This window comes from Notamacropus eugenii, chromosome 5 (assembly GCF_028372415.1).
Source record: "Notamacropus eugenii isolate mMacEug1 chromosome 5, mMacEug1.pri_v2, whole genome shotgun sequence".
Taxonomy (NCBI): domain Eukaryota; kingdom Metazoa; phylum Chordata; class Mammalia; order Diprotodontia; family Macropodidae; genus Notamacropus; species Notamacropus eugenii.
This window is the reverse complement of record NC_092876.1, coordinates 426,751,218-426,774,036: the sequence shown is the minus strand read 5'-3', so window position 1 is coordinate 426,774,036 and position 22,819 is coordinate 426,751,218. Positions and strand designations below refer to the sequence as shown.

The window sequence follows — 22,819 nt, the reverse complement described above, 5'->3', positions numbered from 1 at the left end:
AATCTCAGAGTTCTTGTGTGATGCAGAATTTAAAAAATACATTTTGATTCTATGATATTATTTTTAGATCTACCTGTCTTAAGACCAAGGAAACTGGTTTTTAAAAAATACTCTGAGATATCTACTTTTCAATTAAGCTGCACTAAGTATAAACAAGGTTGTTTAATGAATAATAAAAACCTTCAAGATGGACTGACTTGAATGGCTTGAAAACTCCGAAGATTCATCTTTAATATCATCTTGTCGTCTTTGGACAAGGCGGGAAGCTCGCTGTTTGTACAGCTGATGCATTGCTGATTCAAGTTCGTTAATCAGTGGCACCTGCAAAAATACAACACACTACGTAACATCAAATTCTAGCTGCTTAAGTATTCGGGGGTTCCATACTAATCCAAGAATTCTGAAAAAGTATCCTAATTATGGTCAGAATAAAAAGTGTAATTTAAAAAATAGAAGAAATTAATTTGCTTCTGCAATTCACACATAAATTCTGTTCACAATTCCAAAAATCTCTTTCAATATTTATTTTCGAATAAAATTTGCCTACCATACTTTTTAGATTATCTTAATTTTTTTAAAGTGCTTCATTAATCTCTCAGCAGTTAAGTTCTGATTCTCAAAAATACGAAGAAGCCAACTATATAATTATCACTGGGCAATGCTAAAAAAAAATACTATGCTGTATGTATATCATCTATTTCTTATAATAATCTAAAAGATAACTGAATTAATAATTTAAGATAACCTTAATACTGCCCTAAAACCTACAGATACTACATAACTCAGTGATTTGTTGAACTTTTAATCAAGAAATTTTGTCAAAAAACAGGGTAATATTACTGCAATAGGTTTCACTAACCTCTCTGTTAGCAACCAGGATTTCCTGTTATGAGGCATTAATGTCTTAAAAGTATAGCCAGGAAGTTCCACCTCTTGCCACCAAAGAATTAATTTCCTTTATTTTATTATAAGACAGTGAGTTTTCACATGAGTTATCAGGTTAAGAAATCAATGAACTCTGCTTCTAGTTTATTAAAACTTTTATAGTTAATTATGTCACTGGTTCTCATTTAGCACCAAAGCTTTTATAAAAGCAAGTCAAATACAAGGAAACGAATGCTTATTTCTTGATAATCCTATTATTGCAAATAAAAGTGTCACAAAGATTCCACAAACAGCTAACCATTACACACAAGTAAGCCAGAACTTATGGTTTCTTGATAGTATAAATGGAAAATACTTCAAGAGTTTTTGGGTTTTGTTTTTTAACACTGACCCCAAGCATTAAAAAAGCTTGTTGAATGGAATGGACTGGAGATGGATAATTAAAAAAAACCAAACAAAAACAAAAGGGCAGGTACAAAGCACATCTGCACGATTCCACTGCAAGAACAAAATAAAGCAAACGTTCACTGAAAGGTGAGAATGATGCAGTCATTTTATTCTTGAACAAGCCCTAATGATGGGGGAACAACGTCCCCATGTCTTCACTTGCTGTTGTTAAGAGTTAAACCCAACAACTTGGGATCTACCATGAACCAGTTTTTATAGGTGAGATTACAGTAACTGGGTTACATTTTGACAAAGAACATTCTACTCTCTGAAAAAATTTTATGTGTATTCATTCAACAATAAAAAAAAAGAACAAAGATTAAGTATGCTTAAGCTCACAAGAAACAAGACTGAAGACAAAACGTATTTTGTAAAAAATTACAAAATTCATGCTTTACTCCTGATAATACTACTTTCTCTAATGGAATTAATGTAAACATATATTTTTCAAATTTTTGGTTAAGTTTCTGATAATGTATTTTTCCTAATTTTGGAAGCCTTTTAACAAAATCCACAGAAAATTCTACCAAACAAAAGAAGCTATATAACTCAAAGCTTAAGTGTAAATAGATTTACGTTAATGACTTTGACCAAGATAATTTCCCTCTTCAAACTTTAAAAAACAAATAAAACCCCACAACTAAGTATTATTTCAGTAGTATGTCTTTTTACTAAGCTGGAAGCCAGGATGATGGCTGGATGTAGAAGGAAAAACAAGACACTGAGAAATTAGAATTAGAAATTAGAACAAAAGCTAGAGATTCTGACTTTGTTTAAAATCTGGAAGCATTAGAACTTTATACTGTTGTACATTTCATCTTTAAGAGGAAAACTTAGAGGAATGATCAAATTTGTAGTCTTGCACTGAAGCAATGTCCTTGCAGTATCATCAATGATCTGAATCTTCAAGATTATAATCCAACTCTGTTCCAAAAATAGTTCCAAGATAGATGACTCATGACAACATTAATTCTGCAGCATTTTAATAATGAACTTGTACATATGCAATTATTCAAAACTAAACAATATTCACTGGCAAAAGATAAACTACCTACATGAGATAAATTAAAATCAAATGCTGTATTAGTCTGATAATATATATATATGTAAAGCCCCAGATAAATGTAAATTCCATTTATGTAATGTTTTTCATGTGTGGCCTATGGTAAGAACAATATGAAATATGAAGAATAATATCTACAAAACACAGCAACAGGCTCTGCAACTTTTCTATAACTGGCACAATTCACTGAGTACTTAGTACAAATAGCTGCAATGGCCTAAGTGGGGAAAAGAGCTAAAAGTAGCCTGAAACTCACAGAAATTAGATTCTTTTGAAAAGTTATCATGTAGTAGTTTACAAAACTACATGTCTTTATTTGTCTTAATTATCGAGTTCGATTCAATTCATGTTTATTAAGTTTGGGTAATAAAGTATTGAAAGAAACATGTGTCTATAAAGCTAATGAACATGACTTGTTCATGTAATTTAATGCTGTCAGAATCCATTCTACTAATAAGAATATCACATCATCTAAGCTGAGCTGTCTTCAAGTTAATTTGCTTTCAGGTGCACATGACCCAAATAAGAGGGCTTTATCTCAGTTTGTGTAAACACGCAAATTCTCTATACAACAAGAATCAATCCCAAAGTTTACTTTCAGTGAAAAATAAAAGATAAATAAGAACCAGTAACCTTTAGGTCACAGAAGACTGGTCCTCACAATGATTTCCAGGTTTAGATCAGCTCTGCTGGTAAGAAAAGCATCACTCCGCTTTCTGAGGGTTATATCCAGTCCCCAGCCTTGATAAGTACATGACCAAGTATGTGCCTCCACTATTCCTGTATGTATGCCCCTACTCCCTGGAATGTCATAACTTGGCATAATATCCTAGACATTAAGCATGACAACTGATCTAGAAATTCAGCTGCAAGGCCAGGCACGTAACAAAACCCTAAGATTGAATCAGGACATGATTACTGTTGCTTTAAGTCACAGACTAGGTCTAATCACCAGCCACCTGGGCTCATTAAGGAAGCCAAATTCAGTCTGAAACTATCAGTTACTAATCCCTTGTTTTAGATATTGCAATAATATCTAAATAGCAGGGAAATCAAATACTTAAGTGTTGATGTGTTGCCAAGTCACATTTCCACAATATAGCTGATAATACACTGATCCACACAGACAATGACAAAAGGAAAGGCTTCCTTTCAATCTCTTTATAAAGAAGGACATTTTATATAATTTTCTGCCAAGCATTTGTCCTTAGGTGGGGAAAGGGTTTATAAAGGAGGAGGTGGGGACAAGAAGAGGACCATCATTTTTACAGCTAAGAATGAAAGGTCCATAAAATACTGTGTGGGGCTTATCAACTAATGTACAAAGCAAAACATTTTGCAAATTCCATTATCTCAGAGAAGAAATAATTAGCTATATCATAATTTCTAATTCAGAAAAAAAATCAAGTAAAAGGCCAATTGTAAAGAAAGGAGATTCCAAGGAAATTATTTAGAAATGTAATCAATGAGTGACAAGATGAAACGCTAAAAATTGTGCCCAATACACTACTTATCTAAATGCAAACATTTAGAATAAAATGACAACTTAAAAAGAATGGTAGTTCAAAATGAATGCTACTTGAAATGGATGACGCTGTAATTTAAAGCAGAATACTACTGGAACCAAAAATAACCAAATCTATACCAGGAAATAAAAACATTACATCACTGTTTATATATTTGGAATTATGTATAGAATTATAATAAACAAAGCTAAATCTAGTCTTAAAAAAAAATCCCATAAGATCAGTATCTGACTTCTAATGTTTTAGGGCAAGCCAATTAATAAGCTACTCTACGATTAAATCAAAACCTTCTGTCTAAAAGTGCTACAAATTCTAAGGCACTCATCAAAGGTAGTAAGTACTATTAAAGCTATCAACAAAATCATGAAAATAAAGCAACATAACTTTCTAAAACCAAATTCAATGACACAATTTTTTTTAAAATACACAGTGGTGCTAAATAAAACCTAGATTTCCCTACTTTTGATTTATTGAAAGAGATTAATATTTTTGCATTCTTACCTTTTCACTGAAACACTCAAGCAAGTCTTGGACATACCCTCGCATTTCTTGCAAAAATTTATACCGTTCACCAATACCCCCAGAAGACCCTTCCAATCTCTCAATAGCCCTGGTAGAATCCACTCGGCTTTGCAGATGTTTCTCATGTTGCTGTCGATTTGCTTTGTGCAATTCTTTCAAGGAGTCTAACCTTAGGAATAAAAAAAAGGATAAATATAGCAAATTTATATCCAAAACCTTAAGTTGTCAGGACACTTGCAATATTACATTATAATGCAGTTAGTTCCAATGTTAGAGTATGAAAATAACTTTAAATGCACTTTTTATCTGCACTGCTTTTTTTCTTTTCAAACATAGCAGTTTACGGACTTTGCAAAGGTACTTGGCAGGCTACCCGAATTCTCATTCTTTGTTTTGCTTTTCCCCCCAAATCTTGACTACACTTTTTCAGTGTCCAGAAGGTAGAACATCAGATCTGTCTTCAACAAGATCATATGGTGACATTTCTATAATTTTTTTCCAGGCTTCCACAGAAGTCATCCAAGGAGGTAGCAGAACAGAGTATGATGTCATCTTCCATTTAGTTTTTGAAGATGGGCCAGTGGCTCTTCATCGACGATATTCTGCATCTGCTACCCCAGACTAAATGTTGCCTGAGGGAACAGAAAGCTAGAAGACAGGTCTTTAAGAAGCTGATCTGCCCTACCTGTCTTTAAGCTGTTTCTTTACCAAATCAATAGTAACAGGAGTCATCTCATTACTGGGAGTTTTGAAAGGGACTGTATTATCTGTTTTTTGAGATTTGGCTTCTGATGATCCATAGGCTGTATAACTGTAAGGAATGCCATACGATGAACCATAAGGAATTGTCTGGTAAGTATTCTGGTAGTACATATTCACTTCAGCAGGCTGACTTGCTTGAACCTATAAAAGAAGGCATGTGATACATGAAATACTAATAACGTAACTGACAATAAAGCATTAGAGAGCAAAATACAATTCCAACAGAAAATGTCTCCAATTTCCACTTAGTATTTATTTAAAATATTAATTTAGTTAAAATTTAGTGCTGCACATTTCTTAAAAAAAAAAACAAACAAAACCCATCAGTAACAGGAGAGGGAGCCTACAGAGATTTTTCCCCATTGTAACAGATCTTCAACTGATGCCTAATAAATGACTGAATTATTATTATTGTTGTTGTTGTTAGATCTGCTGAAGGTGAAAAAGACCTCAGAAATGATCTAGTCCAACTCCATGTCTCCATGTGGAAACTGAGGCTCAGAGAAGTGAATCTATTTGCTCAAGGTCACACAACTGGTGAGTGACAGCGTCAGGATTAGAACTCTGGTCTCCTCACTGCTATTCCTGTGCTCTTTTCCCTAGTTTCTTCTTAGCATAGCATGCCAATTAAGGACTTGTAAAATTCTGGAGACATAAAAAGATTTACTCAGGACCAAGATAATTTTTATCAGTATGGGTTATAAAAAAATATTACAAAGTATTTATTCTGCTCTCTTCAGTGGGAAGTAGCAACAGGTAGCAGAAAGGGCACTGGACTGAATTCAGGAAAGATAGGGATTTAAAGTCTTTTACCAGCTGGGTGATCATGGGTTAGTCACTTAACTTCTAAGTGTCAATTTCCTCACATGTAAAATCAGGATACTTGTATCCAGTAATACTATCTGTAAGCTAACCTACTTTACAAGGGGCTATGAGTATCCACTTTGCAAACCTTAAAGTTACATATAAATGCCAACGATTTATCACAGAACTGAAGGTTTACCAGCAGCCATTCAGCTAACCCACAGTCAAAAGGAATCCTTAGGATTAACATACATAAGAAATGGTTATCCTGCTCCTGAAGATCTTTAAAGAAAAAAACCCATAACCTCTTGAGGCAGGTTATTCCACTTTTGGACAGCTCTGTTAGGTTTTCCTAACAGCAAATCTTAACTTCTCTCTGCAACATTCACCCATTGTTCCTGAGTTTGCCTTCTGGGCAAATGTAATCATACCTTACAAATGACAGACTTTAAATTACCTGACAGCTATCACATTTTTCCTGAGTCTCTTCATCTATCTCCAGTTTGTTCAATTTATCCTCACATCACATGAACTCAAGTCCTTCATTATCCTGGGTGCCCTCCTCTGAACTCTCTCCAATTTATCAGCATCATTCTTAAGCCACCATGCAATGACGTTAAAAACAGAACATCCTATGTGGTTTGACCAGGGGCAGAGGTGCTATTTGCTACCTCCTTTATCCTGGAAGGTGTTCCTCTCTTAAAGCATTCCAAGACTACATTACACTGCTGACCGTCCACCAACATCCTCAAATTCTTTTCTGACAAACTCCTATTGAACTCTTCTTCCCTAATCCAGAAACTGAAGTTGATTTTTGGAATCCTACTGACTTTAATCTTATTATATGCCCTAACCTGCCATATCTTTTGAGGTCCTGAATGTAATCTGTGTTAGAAATCCCTTTCAGCCCTGTACCCTCTATCTATCTAATGAGTATGCCAGCAATGTTAGTATCCAATAATTAGTCCAGGGTCAAACGCAAATCCCTGGGATGCTCTCTCAAGTTGATAACGAATTATTAATGATCATTCTGAGTCCAAACATTCAACCTGTTCTGAATCTATCTAACTTTATTACTTCACCTAGTCAATGTCCCTCCACTTTTTCCCTAAGAATAAGATTTTATAAAATGCTTTCCTAAAACCTAAGTAAATTAATTAAGTAAACATCTTCCAATCTACCAATTTAATAATAAAGTTTAAAAAAGGTGTGGGGGAGGGGAGAGGCAGCTAGTTTGGCACAACCTGTCCTTGATGAAGCAAGCCATGCTGGCTTTTTGTCATCACTGCTTCTTTGCCAGATGTTCAATAATCGTTTCTTTAATTATCTGTTCTAAAATGTTTCCAAGTATCAAAATCAAACCGACTGGCCTAAAATTTGCAAACTCTGTTCCCTCTCCTTTTATAAAAATCAGGATAACTGTTCTTCTCTAACCTTGCAGTAGCCTCTTAGCAATCACACCTGCCACTTCCCCCACATACAAGGATGTGGTTTCCATGTGACCTGAATTCAAAGACAGCCAGGTGCTCTCTTGCTTTATCTCCTTTACGTATCTTAAGTAGCAAATTCCTGTTCCTCTTTTTTACTGTTATTTTGAGTCTTTCTCCTTTACAGAGAAAACAAATACAATGAGAATTTTGCCTTCTCTGTTGTCAGTACACACTTCACCCCAAAATCCCTACTCCCTTTTGGATCTTCTTTTTTCTCCCAATACGCCTAGGGAAACCCTTTGCGCTGCCCTCTGCTCTTCTGGTCAATGGCCCTGCTGGCAGTGTTATCATAGGGTTGTTACTTTCTCATGCTTCCATCTTCTGTACTGATCTTGTGAAATCTAAGTTGTTTAGTAGGTTCCCTGTGCATCAACATTACTATCTTCAGACATGGCCTATTTTTTCTTCTCAATGAAATTATTTCTTCATATCTTCAAAATTTCTCTCTTGAACAGGATTCCTATTGCTTGTGTTTTAGTGCATAAGATCCTATCTATTTTTCCTTTGAAAGCTCCTTCCTCATAATCCTGGGAGTATGCCAGACTCTGCCTGGTTTTTCCTTCCTCTATTCCAAACTCCAGTACAAAACTGGTCTCCCCAGGGTTCCCATAATTTCCATCTCAACAAGCTGTATCTGTGGGGAAACAGATCCAGTCTAGAATTTCCCTTGTGGCTCTTCTATCTTGAGATATGAACTTATCATCAATTAAGTCTGCTTTTGTAAAACCCTAAGTCATGTCTGGATAGATGAAACCTCCTACCATTCCTATATCAAGGTGCTGTGCCAGGCTTGTGATTTGAGTCCCCATCTCCATATCTATTTCCTCTTTCTGACCAAGTGGTCTGTAGTATATTCTAATGATATTACTTCTGTTTTTCTCTCCACTGATCTTCACCCAGGCAGCATGGTACAGTGGAGAGAGCACTGGCACTGGAGTCAGAGGACCTGGATTCAAATCCTGCCTGATACTGTGTGACACTGGGCAAGTCACTTAACCTCCCTGGGTCTCAGTTCTTTATCTGTCAAATGAGTGGGTTGGACTAGGTAGCCTCTGAGATCCCTTACAGTTCTAGATCTATGATTCTAAGGTTTCATTGTAAATTCTCCACTATGCTTCCTCACTGTGGTTCCTGATTTCTCCCTAAGCACACCATCTTAACAAATGATACTAACCCCCCTCCTCTCTTCCCCTTTATACCTAGCCTTATTCTTTTGAATAAAGTATAACCATCCAGCTGAACATTAGTCATGGGTTTCATCTCACCAAGTCTCAGTGATGCCTATGAGGTCAAATTCACCTTTTATCAGGTCCTTTTGTTTCTTCTGCTTGTTGCCTACTCTGTGGGCATCTGAACAGCCATTTCAAGCTGTGAATTTTAGTACTGGCTCCTTTCCTAGATTTCTGTCTCCTGTGAACTTCTGGGCGTCCTGACTACTACTCTTCTGTCTTCACTGTAGCTATTCTCTATTATGTCTAGCTTGGTGAATATACATAGGCAATTTTCTCCCTCATCTCTGCTTTTTAAAGTTCTTCCGATTAGATCTGCAAGACAGCCAGCAAATACATTCTTAGCAGTCTTTGTTAGTTACACTCCATCTCAGTATTTTAAGGTGTGGTCCAGAAATCCAAAGTTCATTCTCAGGCACCAATGTTTTAGCCAGCTATTCATTTTTTAAATCAACTTCTCACGTCGGTATCCCTTGACTTCAGCAGAAAATACAACCTTGGCCCTTTCCCATGATTTTATAAACTCTGGTAATACTTTGTAGTTTCCTTCTGGCAATATCATTTGGACCCACGTGAATCGCCAAAAGTGCATAGGAATCATCTGTTTTGATGAATCTCGGGAGATTCTGTTATGTCTTAGATAAATGCCCCAGAAAGACAAGAGATCTGATTGTTTTCAGTTCCCCTAAACAAGAACTCCCTTAACCACCACTTCTACTCCTCACTTCTTCCTAACTTACTGGACAAACTCATCTGATGGCTCTTGTGATTCTTTCATTCTTTTGAGGACAGATAGTTGCTTTCTCCTCAGAGCATCCAGTTCTCTCCTCTTCAAGAAGAATATGAAATCTGTGTTTTTAGGACTAAGGGTATAGCTGTCCTCTTTTCCTCCGTCTTCTGTATGACACTTATCTATTCTCCAGTCTCCTGACAAAGAGTCAAGAATTTCCCCTCCTCAGATCTCCTTTTCCTCCCATTGAAGCCCTGTTCATTGTGCCTAACAACCTGGAGTGGGGGAAGGGGTTCCTGCAGTCCCTTCACCTTGGGCAGCCTACATTTAGAAGGAGGGGTGTGTAAGAGTCAGCTCATATTGGCTCATGAGAGTCAACTGTTAAATTTTTAAAGTGAGTCAATGTTACAAATCAGGGCTTGGTTTATTGTTTTGCTGATTGTCTAGACTTAAGAAAATGAAGAAAATGTTAATAATGCAAATTAAACTTAAAAGTGTGTTATGGATATACTTCCCCCATGCAGAAAGTTGGTTATTAAACATTTACCAGAACACTTCTACCTAGAACAGTGACATTAGTTATAGTTTATATTACTGAAGTCAGAAATCTTTCACAATACATATTAAATGGAAAGAACATGACTTTTTTTTACCTATGCGCTATTGTGCTTTTCAATTTCCTCCAGCCCTGGTGAGGTAATACAAATGTTATCAGTCCCATTTTACAAATGAGGAAACTGAGGCTTGCAGAGGTTTAAATCATTTAAGGTAACAGAGAGATTATTATGTGTTAGAACTCAAATTCAGGTCTTTATATTCCAAATTGAGTTATTTCCTCTGGACACTGTTACTTTGAGTCAACAACTTAGTATTCCTTTCTGCCAGGTAGTCTTCAGTTTTCTACAAGTGTAAATTTGTTATCTTTTTCTTCTTTGAGTAGGAGTTGGAGTAACAAGAATGAGCATTATCCCTATCCAACAAATTTATCTGAGCAAACAAAATTTTTTTTCTGGTTGGAAAATGCAAAATACAATATAGCCCCGATTAAAATTCCAATAAATGGTTTTTCTATTGGCCGTGTGTAATTTTACTAGAAATTCTGGCTTCCAGACTCAAATAATGAAATACAATGATTTGAATTTCAATATTCTTTTTATCAAAGTATTATGTGTTGACACAGCTTTATGCAATAAGGCTGCTGAAGTACTCTGACAAAGAATGAATACTCAATATGATTTTTAAAACAGCTAATGATTTTGATTAACTTTTGATTAGCTTTAAAATATGTATAAAAAAATCTTTACAAATTTAATTTTTTTGGACTTACCTGGGGTATGTTAATTCCTTTTCTTATCTGCTCCTGTTCCCATCGACTTAGTTCTTCATCCTGTTCCCCAGTTACTAAGGCTTCATCATCACTCCCCTCGATACCTAAATAAATAGATCATTTTTTTAAAAAATATGAAATATATCAGAATAATGCTTATTTTACCTAACTTAAGTTCAAAAAGTTTTCATTCATATAGAACACACTTGCATAAATGTCCTACACACTAGTGCGTGTAGCTATTCCCTAATATGGAAATATCCTTGGGTTCTCTAAGGCTATGGCAGTGTAATTCAAGTGCTGGAATTATCAAGTGATGCTGGAAAGACTTTGAGTACAGTCCTACTTACAAAGTTTGCTCTCCGAAGATCAGCCTTCCTAAGTACAAAGAGGCTTCACCAACAGGCTGGTTACTGGGTTATACATTGTTTGACCATGATGACCCATAAAACAAATATAAATGGTAGAAAATAGAACAGATCTGTCAGCTGTTTTATAGTGATCTATTCTTATAAATGTCAGTGGAACTATACTTTGGTACCTAAAATGTCATAGAGGGATATACTTGGACCAAACCAAATGCTCAAAAAAAGAAATTCATGCAGGCAGTGACTATTTAAAAGCACTGTGGGACCAACTTTCAAGATGGTATTTTTTTTTTAAATGTGAGTGTAAGGACATCAGGAAATAATGATCCATATCTAACTTTCTCTCACATACAAAATGATGTACACAGACACATTTGGCTTTACTTCATGAAATGAGAATAGAACATGAAGGCTTTTGCAGATATTTTTGGCAGTGGAAATCTTAATTATCTCACAAAACTGACTTAAAGATAGAAAAAAAATTACAAGATTTCCCCCTTTTTTCACTGCTTCATTATCAAGATCCTAGGGCTCCTTTAATGAGATCAGTTCAGCAACCCACACAGGAAAAAACAAATGTTTTTTGTCAGACTCCTATGTACAGCTATCTACCTCCAAAGTCTGCTGAGTCTAAAACTGAGTAAGATGGAGGGACAAATGGCATTTGGAAAATTTAGCAGTGCCTTCCAAAGTTTCTTCCTGACACAAAGACGTATCTTTTTTTTTGCCATCTGTACATGTCTACTGATACTGAATGGCTCCAAACAAGGCAACCTGTAAAGATTCAACTGTGGGTTAAGTATAGGATATAGTAGAGTAAGAAAAAAAGGAATACTTCTCAAGTGAAAAATAAAATAAGATGAAAGATTAAAAAATAAAAGGCATGGGAGGCAAAAAGTAGGTAATAGAATAAAAGCAATGATGATTACAGCATAAGAAACTGCATAAAAGATAATATTGGGGAAATATATGATCAGGAAAGGGAGGTAGGCAGGTCATGCAGTAAGAATGAAAGATCAAATGGACAGTCTAAGAGTTGCACAAGAACCCATCATTTTTATTCTCTCTCTCTCTCTCACACACACACACAAACACACACACACACTCTCTCTCTCTCTCACACTCTCTCTCTCAGGAAGCATTCCAGGATGCTTTGGAGCATCATGGACAGAAACTATAGGATGAGAAGGCATTTGTACCCATGTTGACAAGACCACTATGGTTGCTATAAATGTTTGGTACATTTGTTAGCATCTATTAATGCAATTACTACTCTATTAAAATGTTACCTATTTCCTCTGCAATTTTTTGCCTCTGTGACTTTTCTTTAACAGAGAAAACTATTCGACGTTTCTCATCATCATCGTCATCGTCACTGGCATCATTCTCATCCTCTCGAACAAGGCGGCCTTTACCAGGTTCATGATCATGAGGTGTAAAATCACCCAGTTCACGGGCCATCTGACGTTTTTTCCTAGCAGCATGAATAAAAGCAGCATCTGGGATTTCCCCTAGAAACAAAAAAATTGTTTTTTGAATAATATAATTTGGTGAGGAAAGTCTTCCTTGTTAGAAGTACAGATTGTGCACATTTTAAAGAAAGGAGTCTGTAAAATAGGACAGAAATCAGGAGTTACTCTTAGAGCTTTAGAAGTCAGTTAAGAAGCAGTTCTACAGCCTCTATTATGTGCATACACACCACTGGATAAATTAGTGCTAAGGGGCACAGAAGCTAGCGTCTCTTCAAGACCTCTTTGTTAGAACTACTTTCTAGAGCTAGCTGACTATATAACTTTTTTTCTCTTGATGATTAACAATCACACTATCCATTCATTCAGTTTAGATCAAACTGTGATGGATACAGTATAGGAGGAAGTTTGCAGCGTTTCAATCCTTGCTAATTATTCCTAATTGCTTATTAGCTATTTAGTTTAGGTTTAGCCAGTACTATAGTGCCCTCTGCAGTTAAGAAAAGTAGCATCTTAGAAATACAAATCTGTTTAACTATTCTAGAAAGGAAAGGGAAATTATGCAAAAAAAAAACCAAAAACAAAAACCCAAACCCTAAAAACGTCCATACTCTTTGACCCAGTAGTGTGCATTTACAATAAAGAAGTCAAAGACAGAAGAAGGTCTTTTATAGACTAAAATATTCATAGCAGCCTTTTTTTTTTTTGGTAGTAGCAAAGAACTAGAAAAAAGTATGTTAAACAAATTGAAATACAGGAACATAATTAAACACTGGTGTCATAAGAAACAACGAACATGGGGAGAATTCAGAAGTACAGAAAGACTTAATGATGCAAAATAACCAAAACCAGAATAACAACATACACAATGTCTACAATAAGGGAAATTATCAATCAACAAGCACTGACTAAGCACCCATTATGTGCTGTACTGGGGATACAAAGAAATAAAATATCACCATTTCTGCTTGCTCTCAAGCAGCTTTGAGGGGTGGGGAAAAGAGAATATGTATAAAGTAACATCATCAACCAAATAAAACTGAGCACTGTGTGATTATCATGAAAAAGATCAGTCCTAGGGAAGAGAAAATATACTTTCCTGCTTTGGAGAGGTGGGGCAACTATAGGTTTAGAACATCATATAGTTGGTTAGTTTTGTTGAACTGCTTTTCCCTTTTCTTTAAAAAAATACTTTTGTTATAAGGGATGACTGGCTAGCTAGGAGACAGGGAAGGATATTTGGGAATGAATGATTAGACATTAGCAAAAAGATTTTTTTTTAAAATTGAGAGGCACCAGGCTGTGAATTTGTTTGAGAATGCTAGTACAGGATCAAGGACCAACAGAGAGAACACAGGATAAAGCGTATGGCAGCAACTTTGAAAACTGATTATGTTACTACAAATTTTTAAAGAAATTTCACCCAAATGGGAAATAAGCAAATTTTAAGATTCTTAGTGATATTTATCAAAAAGTAAAAACAATAGTTTTTAAAAGACAGTTAAACAGAGTTTACACATTTAAGACCTGGGCTTAAATCACAGACTTGCCTATAACGAGCTATGATGTTCTAGATGTTAACATTTATATGGATTAATTAGAATTCTGACTTCTCTTGGACAAAGAGGAAAGGTAATCAATCTTCTAGTAACTCTATGCTAACATTTATTCATAATGCATATGCACAATGTCCATCTGCATAGATAATAAAACTGGCTGTATGCATATTATTTTGGAAAAAACATTAGTGGTTCCCTTACCCCAGTCTAGAAATGACACTACAACCTATCTACCTTTATCATATCTTTATCACATCTACCTTTAAGCTATTGTTTAGCCAAAAACAAAAAAAATTTGTTACAAATTTCCAAAATTTTTGTTACAAAAAATGTTATGTTACAAAAAAAATTGATTTCAGCCCTATCCTTTCCTCTCTGAAATAAAGAAATGTCAAGCAACCTGGCAGAGGTCACTCCACAATAGATATGCTAATCTGGCATCATAAATTCTTAGTAAATACATACCTGGACGCAAAACATTCAAAGACGACAAAGCATTTGAAAAAGTCCCACCAACTTTTGGCTTTTCTTCTTCCTTCTCACTCTCCACTTCCATTTCTTCTTCACCGTGTTCACAGATAACAGCCCCATCTTCTAGATTAAGATCCTTAGGCTGCCCTGCTTTGTCCAAAGGTTGTTCAGCTGATGGAAAAAAAAGTAATTCTAATTCACCCCAAAACCTTACCCCAAACTTCTTTATCAGAAATGCAATTAGAGGAAGCAAAGGGATGCATTACAGGAAAAGGAATTTCCTTAATGAACTGTGCTTTGAGAATAATGAAGGTTACCTCCCCAATTCTGAATCCCTCCTCTCCCCCATTGCTCTCTTGTATGTGTACAGATTATCTCGAATACCAAATTAATATAATTCACACACTCCAGTTTTTATTATGTAGTTTGCTCTTTACTGTTTTAGGTGAAAGGTTTTCCATCCTTCCCAATGACTATTTGAGTGCTTAGCACAGTGCTCAGCACACTGCAAGCGCTCAGTAAATATTTACTGAGACCTGAATTTGTTCAGTTCTAGGTGAATTGAGTACTGATTTGATTTTATTATCCCTAAGAATCACTTACACATTTCAAAATTATCTTTTTCATTTTAGACTTCAACCTTAACTGGGTGGAGGTAGAGGCACAGTACAAATAACTTTGACTTCTTCATAAACTTCTAGAATTTGAAGCAATGGGTGCTCTACGCAAGATGAATGAGCTCCAGTGAGCTTTAATCTAGGTCTTTCTTTTCTAATTTGAAGAATAGTCATTTGTAATAAATAACCTGTAGGGCAGTGAAAAGAATACAGAACTGGGAGTCAGAAGATTTACATGTGAATCTGTTCTTTAACACTTCCCAACTTCCAGAGATGTAAAGTGAGGTTGAGATGAAGTCATTTCATTCACAGAGCCTCAGCTTCCTCATATAAGATGAGGAAGCAAGACTAGATCAGGGCTTCTTAATCTTTTCTTGTGTCATAAACTACCCTTTGGCAATGGGATGAAGCCCAAGGAACTCTTATCAGAATGTTAACCAATGTAAACCAATTATACTGAGAGTTATCGAATATCTGAAAAATTATCTGAAAAAATTATTTTTATCCCCTAAATTAAGAACTCCTAAACTGGAGGTTTGAGTTTTATTTTATTTATGTTACTACATTTAGATATTAACATTAACATAAATTAATATTAATTTAACGTATCAATTTAATTATACTTATATTTATTTATATTTTCAGGTTTATTCCAACTCTAATCTATGAGTCTATGAACTCTGTTGTGGGCTGGGAGATCCTAGAAATCTGGAAACTAGACCCAGACTCATCTTCCTTCAGTCAGGCCTTGAGCCCCTGTCAGTCTGCCTACACAAGTATCAATGTTTCCTCCTTAGCCATTTGTAACGACCCCTGTGCTGGAAGCCAGATCTTAACTAATCTTCTTACCCAGGCCAACTTTGTTATCATCTTTGCTCCGAGAAGATTTCTAAAGATATGAATATAATGCTATTCAGTTAATATTTTAAGCAATGAAAAATTTAACAATCTGATATATTGATATAAACAATATTATAAATTAAAACTGTTATTCATAACAATAATATATCTTTTCCAATTCTCATCTTCACAACTGTTTAACTCTTTTCAAATCTCCCCACTCCACTTCAATAAAAACAGAAAACTAATATTCTCAGCAAGTTGACCTTAACCAACCCCACCCCTTCCCCTGAGGCAATGGAGTTCCTTCCTTCCCTCCCTCCTCTTCTTCTGTACACAAAAAGAATCATACCCTTACCTGCAAGCACTCTGCCCAAAGGAATATAAATTTTGATTGCTGAAACCAAGCAAGATATCTTAGGGTTTACAGGCCAGATTTTTGTTAAACTTAAATCAATGACTCTCACTGATTGGCCAGCAAGTCCCAGCCCAAGCCTTACTTGGTCACAACTTGGGTTCCGATGACTCAAAGAGAGAATGTAAATAGCAAACTGTTTCTGTTTTGGCCCAAAACTCTTGAGGGTCTTTGCCTCACAGATTTTGTTTTTTGACTAGATAAAAGAGGCCATTCTTTGCCTCTTTTCTTACCTAGCCTTTAATCACTGAATGGTTATTGCCTTAATCAAACTGAGACTAGGAAAAAGACCTTAGCTTAAAAACACCAAGGTCTTCTGCTGCATGGGGCCATCTCTAGTCATCCAGATTTATATCTTGCCAATGAATTCAGAAGACTCTGGAAGAGTGAAGCCGATGACTTTGCACAGCCCTCCCTTACTTAAATCCAAGTCATGACATGACATGGTCCTCTTGGAGAACAAAGGACAAAAGATGAAGGAATGATGAACACACCGGACAAAGTGGCCTACTTGAGATTTCCTATACACAACATTTCATCTTGTCACCATGGCTGGAATGTCCTTCCCAGTCACTACTAACTCTTAGATCTCTTAAGATGTCCAGCTTCCCTTGAGACTTAGTCAAGGTGCTCACTCTTACACAAGGCCTTTCCTGATGCCTGATAGCTGTTAGTGCCACCTCCTGGCCTCCCAAAAGATTACTTTGATGCATTTTATATTCACTTTTCTGTGCATATACTTTATCCCCCAAATAGTAAGTTGTTTAAAACATGGACCCATTTTCACAAATCATCAGTCCTTAGTAGAATGCCTTGAAGATAACAGGCACTTAGAGGCTTACTGAATTGAATTAAATTGGATCCAGGCTATCCTGCACATATTATCTTGCTTATCTTTCTCAAAACATCTGTCTATACCTATTCTCTCCTCCTTCCCTCCAGTCTCAGAAAAAGGTATATACTCCTTTAATTCCATTGCTTTCTTACTCCTCTGAAACCTTGCTCCATCAATTATGCCTTCTCCTTAGCATTTTTCATCTCCATTAGTTTTTTCCTATGAACATATCACATATGTATATCTGCCTATCCTATCTTAAAAAACAAAATAAAAAAAAACTTCAGTAAAATATACTGTTTGTTCTATCTTAAGCTTTTTTTGTGTCATGGGTTCCTTTCATAGTCTGTGGATCCCTTCTCAGAATATGTGCTGGCTACATTCATAATGGAAGAGTATGTTAAATTTTATACATTAAAGAAAATAAAGATGTAACTTATTTCTTATCCAAGTTCAAGTATCCCCTTGAAATCTACCCACCATTCCATGAACTCTTAAGAATTCTTGCTCTACTGGATACCATCCCTCTTCTTTTCCTCGTTAAATTTAGTAAATAACTAATCTACACCTGTCACATCCCATCACTTTCTCACCAACTATTTCGTTTTAATAGTCACTGGCACCCAAACTGCAAAAGGCAGTCAATGACAATTAGCAAATTTAACGACCTCTTCATAGTACAACTCTTAACTTTTCTATACAAGTTGATAGTGCTGAACCAATTCATAAAACTCTCCTCCCGGGTTTGCTTTGAACAATTCTGACTTCTCCTACTTCTTTCTTATACATCCTTAAAGTTGCTAAAATCCAATGTTTAACTCTATGTTCCTTTTTGCTCTCCCTCAATGACCTTATCCATTTTGAGCTTCAACTATTACCTTATTATTAGATCTAGTATTTTCCAAATTTAACTCTCCAACCTGACTTCTCTCAAATTTCCTTTCTTCTTAAACTGCCTGCTAGATATTTTCCTCTAAATCTCAAATTCACCCTCTCACACTCACACACATCTGAAGCCACTATCTTTCCTCCCACAAATGGCTCCTCTTCCTAGATTCTCTTTTGGATTAATGTTTTCATTACTCTCAATCTTAAAGTCCTGTCCATTTTTTTATTACTTTTTTGACATTCCCTCCTCAACCTCAATCAGTCACCAAATCTTATTATTTTTTCCTTTGGAAAGTACAATCAAATCAGTCCCTTCCTTTTCATTTCTAGGGTTATCCTAATGTAAGCAGTTATTACTCCATATCTACATTACTGAAATCAACTTTAAGTAGATTCCTTGTCTCTACTCTCGACACACTCCAAGTCATTACTTTTACTTCTTTGAAAAAAAAAATTTATTGTGAAATTAGTAATCAGACAAAAACATTTCAACATACAAAGAACAAGATGGTCATATAAGAAACTCAATTTCTCATACAGCTTTTAAAAAATGTCTATTTTCAACCAAGCAGTAACAGTACTGCCCTCTTTGTTTGTATCCCTTTTTGCACTTTGGTTTCTTCTAGGTATTAAATAGTTATAATGATCTGTTCTTCCAATACAATAAATCAACACATGTCTTAGAATACATCTCCATCTACTTCTCTTATCCATCATCTCTCTGTCAAGAGGTGGCAGACTAGCTGCCCAGACAGAATCTTCCTTTCCATGTTACTGCCACCTACTACCCTCATCAAGTCAGCACTATACCTTCTTCAGCCTCATCCCACCCTACTCTACCTTTTCACCATGGACCCCATCCTATTGTTTCAAAACTAACTTTTACATCCTTCTCATCCTCCATTTGTCTTGCCATCTTAAAAAATCTGGCTCTTCTTACCCACCAAAAATAGTGCATCTCTTGTATCCCTGACCATCAGTCCTAGAAGTATTTTCTCTCATGCTTTCCCAACATCCTGAGTCATAAAGAGAAATAAGTGTGCCTCTTGTTTTTCACTCTTTCCCTACTACCACTATTCAGAAGCTTCTCCTTCTTTGGGATTCACTCCGTCTAGTTACATCATTCAATCCAGATCTTGATGGCTATTTTTTGCTGGCTCCTAGATCATTTTCTCTTCTTTCTCAAGGAGTTGTATACATGGTTTATGTTTGCCTCCACCTCAATCTCTGTACTTATTCTTGAGAATATCAATTTACCTGCTAATGTCCTTCAAATGTCTCTGCTTTCCAGTTCAACCTCAACCTACAAGATTTGATGTGCACTTTTGCTTTACTTCAGCCAAATGGTCATACACTTGACCTAATAAACACTCACAAGTGTCTCACCCCACGTTCTAGTGCCCTCCCTTTATTATTTCCTATTTTATCTTTTATATAGCTTATCTGTTCATATGTTGTCTCCCCTTTTAGATTTTTAGTTCCTACATGGCTGGGACTATCTTTTACCATTTTTTTTTCTTTACCATCCATCACTTACGATGCTGCTTGGCACACAGTAGGGGCTTAATAAATGTTTACTTTTTTATTTTATATTTCATATCACTTCAATATTTTCTTTATATTCTATCCTTTGCTTGCTCCTCAGAGGAAGAGGTAGCCCTTCTCCTTGCCAATGCTAATATCTTCTATTTCTGTACTTTATTTCATTCCCTCTTGTCTCCTGTGGGGGCCTGCCCCTCCAGTCATTCCCTCTCTTCCTAAATTTTAATTTCTCCTTATCCACTGGCTCCTTCTCTGCTGCATTTAAACATGCTCATATAACCCCCCATTCTTATCCCAACATGTAGTTTCTTCTCCTTTCCACTGCCAAACTCCTTGAAAAAGCCCTTGACATTTGTTCCTTCCTCTTTTTCACCTCTCATTAACTTCACAATCCCTGAAAAACCTGGCTTTTAACCCATCACTCAACAAAAAACTCTTTACAACTTCCCTGATGATCTTATAGCTAATTCTGCTGTATTTTGTCACATCTTGTCTTTCCAGACTCCCTCCTGTCATTTGATACCATGGACACCACCCTCATCCTAATTACTCTTACCTCCTGGGATTTTTGTCTCTGTTACTATATCCCTCCTACCAATCCAACAGATCTTTTTCAGTCTCTCTTGCACAGTCATTACCCATATCCTGACCTCTAAGTGTGAGCATATACTAAGTTCTGCCATAAGCCCCTTTCTCTTTTCTCTCAACTGGTAATTTCAGTTTCCATGGATTTAACTATCATCTCTATGATGATGCATAAAAAAAACCCTTGGAAATTTAAACTGTATCAACTTGAAATTCAAGATCACATCTGCATACATCTCCTGGGAAAGCAAGGGGACAGGGAAAGATGAAGAGAAGGAGGGGGTGTCAATCTCCGTTTTCACATCACAGTTACTTCTGACTGAAAAACCTGGGTGACATAATGCCATGGAAATGAGAGAATTCCAGGGGCAAAGATTTAATATTTTCTTTAAACAGGCAAACTATGATTTCATCACTGTCATACAACAAATCTATTTTACTAGAGATTCCCCCTGAATTATTTCACATTCATTTAACATCCAAACTGTGCAGTCAATATATCATATTGCTTTCTATTTACCGTCAGTTGATGAATTGAGCTCTGTCTTAACCTTTGATTTTTCAAGATCTTCTTTATATTCTTTTTTAAGGAGCTTTACTATTTTTTTGCTATAACTTGACTTCTTCACTTTAAAAACTTCTTCAGTTTCTTTAAAAAGAGAAGACATTCATGTAAGACATCTGCATTTGTCATATTTAAAACTGTCAAATGTCACATTCAGTTTAAACAACCAAGCTGCTCAGATCAGCAGTTTAGGCATGGCCATCACCCACGAATTCTGAAGGTGCTTTGAATTTCTCACTTACTGGGAATCCCAAAGCAATTTTTTTGGATGTTTCCTCCCTCTATGACTAGCCCATGAAAGAGTTAAAAAACTTTCTATTGCATTTTCAAACTCTTATACTAGTGGAGAAAAGATTCTGAGATAATAAAGCATTTAACCCCCCACATGTTAAAAATTTTAATAGTTTTATTAACTCAAAACCTGTCAGTTAATTCCCAAGTCTAGTTTTTTGTCTGATATTTCAAAGGGAAACCCACACTCTATGGCACATCAAATTTATGTTTAAAAAACAATTTGGGGTATTTCAGCCAAAAAAAGGAGGGCAGAAGAACTCTTTTGTGTAACGGCAAAAGCTATTAAAATATAGAATCTCATTTAGTTTGCAGGAAAAGCCATCTCTAGCTCGATCCGATCTTGCTGTCAAAATTCCCCCAGTAAGGAGAGCTAGGATCTCCACTTTCGCAGGTTTCCAGGAGTCAGATTCATGCCCCTCTCGGTCTATCGGACGCACTCGGGCAAATTGGCTCAACGAGAACGAAGGTTTTCAAAGGCTCCCCTCGGGTCCTTCCCCACGCGGAGAGCCTGGCCGCCACCGCCGCCGTGCCCCCCCGGGCCTCCGCGTGGCCTAGCCACGCTCTTCCCTCCTCACGCCTCTCCGGGGCCGGCCGAGGATGCCCGGCTCCCCGGGGGGAACGAGACCCGCCGACCAGATCCTCCTCGGAGGGGGAGGGGGAGCCCGGCTCGTTCCCCAGGGGACACGAGGTGGAGAAGCGGGAGGGGAGCCTGGGGGTCCGCAGCGAACGCCCCCCCGCGCGCGGGGCCGGCCGGGGGCTGAGGCGCCGGCGGCGGGGATGGCAGTTACCTTCTTCTTCGTCCTGGAAGCTCAACAGGCTGGCCCGGGGCGCCTCTTTGTTCTCCCGCGGCCTCTTGCGCGGCTTCAGGCCATTGCCCTGCTCGGCGCTGGCCGGGAAGCCGGGCCCGGCGTCGGCCCCGGGGCCCAGTAACAGCGAAGCGGAGGAGGAGAGGAGCGGCGGGCCGGGCGTCAGGGGGGGCGACTGGAGCTCGCCGCCGGGGGCCCGTTCTCCGGCGCCCGACTCCTCCCCCCCGCCCGGCGGCAGCAGCGGCGGCGCCTCCGGGTCCTCCTCGCGTTCCCGCTCCTCCTCCTCCGAGTCGTTCCGCTTGCGCACGTTCACCCGCCGGGCCTTGCGGAACATCGCCGCTGCGAAGGTGGCGGCGGCCCCCACCGAGACGATGTCCGGGGACCCCGGCCCTCACACACCGCGGCACCGAGCGCAGAGCCCAAGACGGCGCAGGCGCCCACTCCGAGCTCCCGGCGCTCCTCCTCCCCAACCCGCGCACAAGCAGGCCGAAAGCGGGCCTCCCCCCGGGACGGGCACTGTAGTCGGCTGCCCCCTGCCGGCCCGGAAGACTCAAGGGTGGGAGAGGAGCGGCAAACTTCGCGTTCGACCACTGGGAAAACCATAGAGTAGAAGTGAGCGTGCGGCTAGACAGTCAGGGCCTGCCCTCTGGCCTGCAGGGTCTGTGCTCGGATGTCACAGGGTGTTGCCTCCCGCCTCTCGCCTGGAGAGGAGAAGGGGGCGAGGGGGTGCTCGGACCCGAGCCCAAGGAACCGGGACGTAAGAGAGGAGTGACTGCCGCC

The 22,819-nt window shown here is 37.8% G+C and overlaps 1 protein-coding gene across 2 annotated transcripts in view; it reads right to left on the bottom strand.

Moving 5' to 3' along the window:
• The window catches only part of PAXBP1 (PAX3 and PAX7 binding protein 1), a 42,350-nt gene extending 19,813 nt beyond the window's left edge, over positions 1 to 22,537 (bottom strand). Inside the window, exons 1-8 of one of the 2 annotated variants that reach the window (XM_072615067.1) lie at positions 22,022 to 22,537; positions 20,895 to 21,023; positions 14,647 to 14,823; positions 12,443 to 12,664; positions 10,786 to 10,889; positions 5,129 to 5,346; positions 4,423 to 4,612; positions 198 to 339 (exon numbers count right to left, since the gene is read on the bottom strand). In XM_072615067.1, coding sequence (XP_072471168.1) covers positions 198 to 339; positions 4,423 to 4,612; positions 5,129 to 5,346; positions 10,786 to 10,889; positions 12,443 to 12,664; positions 14,647 to 14,823; positions 20,895 to 21,023; positions 22,022 to 22,373 — 1,534 coding nt within the window. In that variant the 5' untranslated portion in view covers positions 22,374 to 22,537. The remainder of the gene's footprint in view (positions 1 to 197; positions 340 to 4,422; positions 4,613 to 5,128; positions 5,347 to 10,785; positions 10,890 to 12,442; positions 12,665 to 14,646; positions 14,824 to 20,894; positions 21,024 to 22,021) is intronic. The other variant, XM_072615068.1, reaches the window with a different exon arrangement.
• Positions 22,538 to 22,819: the final 282 nt, after the last annotated feature.